Source organism: Haplochromis burtoni, unplaced genomic scaffold (assembly GCF_018398535.1).
Source record: "Haplochromis burtoni strain Fernald_Lab_line unplaced genomic scaffold, NCSU_Asbu1 Contig_4949, whole genome shotgun sequence".
Lineage (NCBI taxonomy): Eukaryota > Metazoa > Chordata > Actinopteri > Cichliformes > Cichlidae > Haplochromis > Haplochromis burtoni.
Window position 1 is genome coordinate 1 of NW_024587310.1, and position 2,798 is coordinate 2,798.

At 39.3% G+C, this 2,798-nt stretch overlaps 1 protein-coding gene across 1 annotated transcript; it reads right to left on the reverse strand.

The window, feature by feature from the left end:
* Positions 1–6: 6 nt before the first annotated feature.
* LOC102297512 (gap junction beta-3 protein-like) lies at positions 7–1,083 on the reverse strand. The gene has a single exon (XM_005953523.3). The coding sequence runs from the start codon at positions 752–754 to the stop codon at positions 338–340; it is 417 nt and encodes a 138-aa protein (XP_005953585.1). The 5' UTR covers positions 755–1,083; the 3' UTR covers positions 7–337.
* Between the last annotated feature and the right edge of the window lie 1,715 nt (positions 1,084–2,798).

Consider the following 2,798-nt stretch of genomic DNA (forward strand, 5'->3'; position numbering starts at 1 on the left):
GGATGTATTATATGGCTGTTTAAAGGAAGCTTTGAAAGCATAGAACCAGTTTCTTTCAGTATCAGATCGATACTAGGGTGATATGATCTGTACTTTGTTTCTATCCTCTAAGTTCAGTATATATATATTTAGAAATACAAAAAATACATCAGACATACACTGTGAAAAATATCTGAATGTCTTTGCAATACTTGATATTGATAGATACCAAAATTTGCATTATCGTAGACCACTCTTGCAAAGTCACACAACTTCACATCAGTTTGGTGAAGCTTGTTGCTCATACATTATAATTGCAAATCTCCTTCCATGTGTGGCATACACAATAACAGTGGAATTAAACTTTAGCACCCTTCATTCTTACCAGGTATGTCCACCACAGCCCTCCACGTTTCTTCCCAGGGCGGGCATACACGTGTTTACCCTCATGGGTGGTGGTGTACTTTAAGTCCTTCATCTCTCGATATTTGACATGGGCAACAACCATCAGCGACGGGCATGTGACGAAGATGAGCTGCAGGGCCCACAGGCGGATGTGGGAGATGGGGAAGAAGTGGTCGTAGCACACGTTGGTGCAGCCTGGCTGTTTAGTGTTGCATTCAAAATCTTTGCTCTCTTCACCCCACACTCGCTGAGCCGCCACCACAAACACCATCACCCGGAAGATGAAGACCACTGAGAGCCAGACCCGACCGAACACTGTGGAGTAATTGTTGACCCCACTGATGAGGTCCTCCAGCCAATTCCAATTCATGACTGCTGCCTTGGAGGGGGACAAGGGGACAGAAATTTGAGGAGTATGGTTGACCTCCTGAAGAGATCAGGTGGAATGAAGTTCCTGATCCAAACTTGAGCAATGAAACAAGAAAATATGTTAGAAGAATCTTTGTAGTTAAAATACTTGAAGCAGTATGATGCCAGTCAGTGGTTTGTAAAGTCCTGGTCCAAAAAGTTAAATATAATAAAAGCCTCTAATTTAAGTTAATGTCCTAAATAAAGATAGAAAGAAAATATTAACTTCAAGTACTGACTGAGACTGTAGTGTTTAGCTATATACAATGAGATCATATGCATGATACACACACACACACACACACACACACACACACACACACACACACACACACACAAAATTCTGTTTTATTCATTTAGTGCTAAATAACAACAACAGGTGCACAGTAAGGTAAAGACCCTACAATAATACAGAGGAAACCCCTACAATCATATGACCTATTTGAACAACTGCTTAGGCGACAGTGGGGAGGACGAACCCTCCAGAAATAAAATGCTCAATGTGGAAGGGAGCCAGTGATTAATAATAACTAATGATTAAATGCAGAGAGGTGTATAAACACATGGTGAGTGAAGTAGGTGAGTGAAGAAGTAAAATTCAGAGCATCATGGGAAGTTCTTCAGCAGTGTCTGTGAGTTTTGGAGCTGGTTCCACAGAAGAGGGGAAGAAGAGCCCTGATAGCTAAAGGCTCTACTTCCCATTTTACTTTTAAATACCCAAGGAACCAGAAGTAAGCCTGCAGTCTGAGAGTGAACTTCTCTATTCTATTGAGGTGATATGGTAGTATGAGATCTTTCAGATAAGACGTGGCCTGATTTTTCAAGACCTAGTATGTGAAGAGAAGGATCTTAAATTTAATTCTGGATTTAACAGGGAGCCAATGAATAGAAGCCGAAGTTAGAGAAATATGCTATCATTTAGCCCCTGTCAGTGTTCTTGTTGTAGCATTTTGAATCAACTGATGACTCTTCATGGAATTCTTTGAACATCCTGATAATAACGATTTGCAGTAGTCCAGCATGAACTTTCAGTTTCACTCTGAGACAGGGTCTCTGGAGGCCAATGCAATGCCATCCAGTGTATCTGGTTAGATCTAGTTAGATACATATTTCAAAGATTTTTTGGGATGAATATAATAGATGTATTAAGCTTAGTAGTGAGTTCAAGCTGACATAATGGCTCAGAAGTCATAGCAAACAAAAAACTTGACATGGAGTGTGCCTTTAAAGATTTCAGTATTTTAATTTTTTTATCTTGTCAACTCACAGCATTATGATCATCCTGTACATTTAGTGGCTGATGTTTGTCATGTGTGTGCCAAACTGTGTATGAGTGCGTTTCTTGGAGTATTTCTACAACAGCAACTACGAAGCCACTGCAGTTTTTTCTAGTAATGTTCCCCAAAACTAACAATTACAAACATGTAAGCTATTCTTAACTACTGATGAGTTAAATATGAAGTCTCACGAATTAAGCCATTGCGACTGCAAATATGTCAGCTGTTATGTCAAATATGTCATGGTTATTGCTCATTATTCTTTTGCTTTTCTTTTTTAATCTCTGTCTCATCCCACGAGTGAGTGAGTGAGTCACCATCAAAACTTTGCGCTTATGGAAAGAACCAAACCCACACCTGCGGCATTATAAGCCAGATCTTTGAAACAGCATCTTTGTTATCACATGAAATCCCATGTACAGACTAAGGTTTTTTGATTTTAGGATTTTTAGGATTTAGACATAAAGAAGTTCTGCTGTGCTAAAAGCTTCTCTTTCACATTTACATCTCATTCTGGTAAATGCACACAGCCTGACAGGGAACATGTTGGATAACAGCTTCACTGTCCACTCTTCTACTTCAGTTCTGTCACATCTAATCCCGACTATTTGAATTCAGAAACACTTTCTCTCAACATCTCAGCATCACTATAGAGATATTGAGCTGTCAAATCAGTTGCTATTTTCTCTATTATCCAGCATTCCTGACTATTAAATTACACAGCATAAA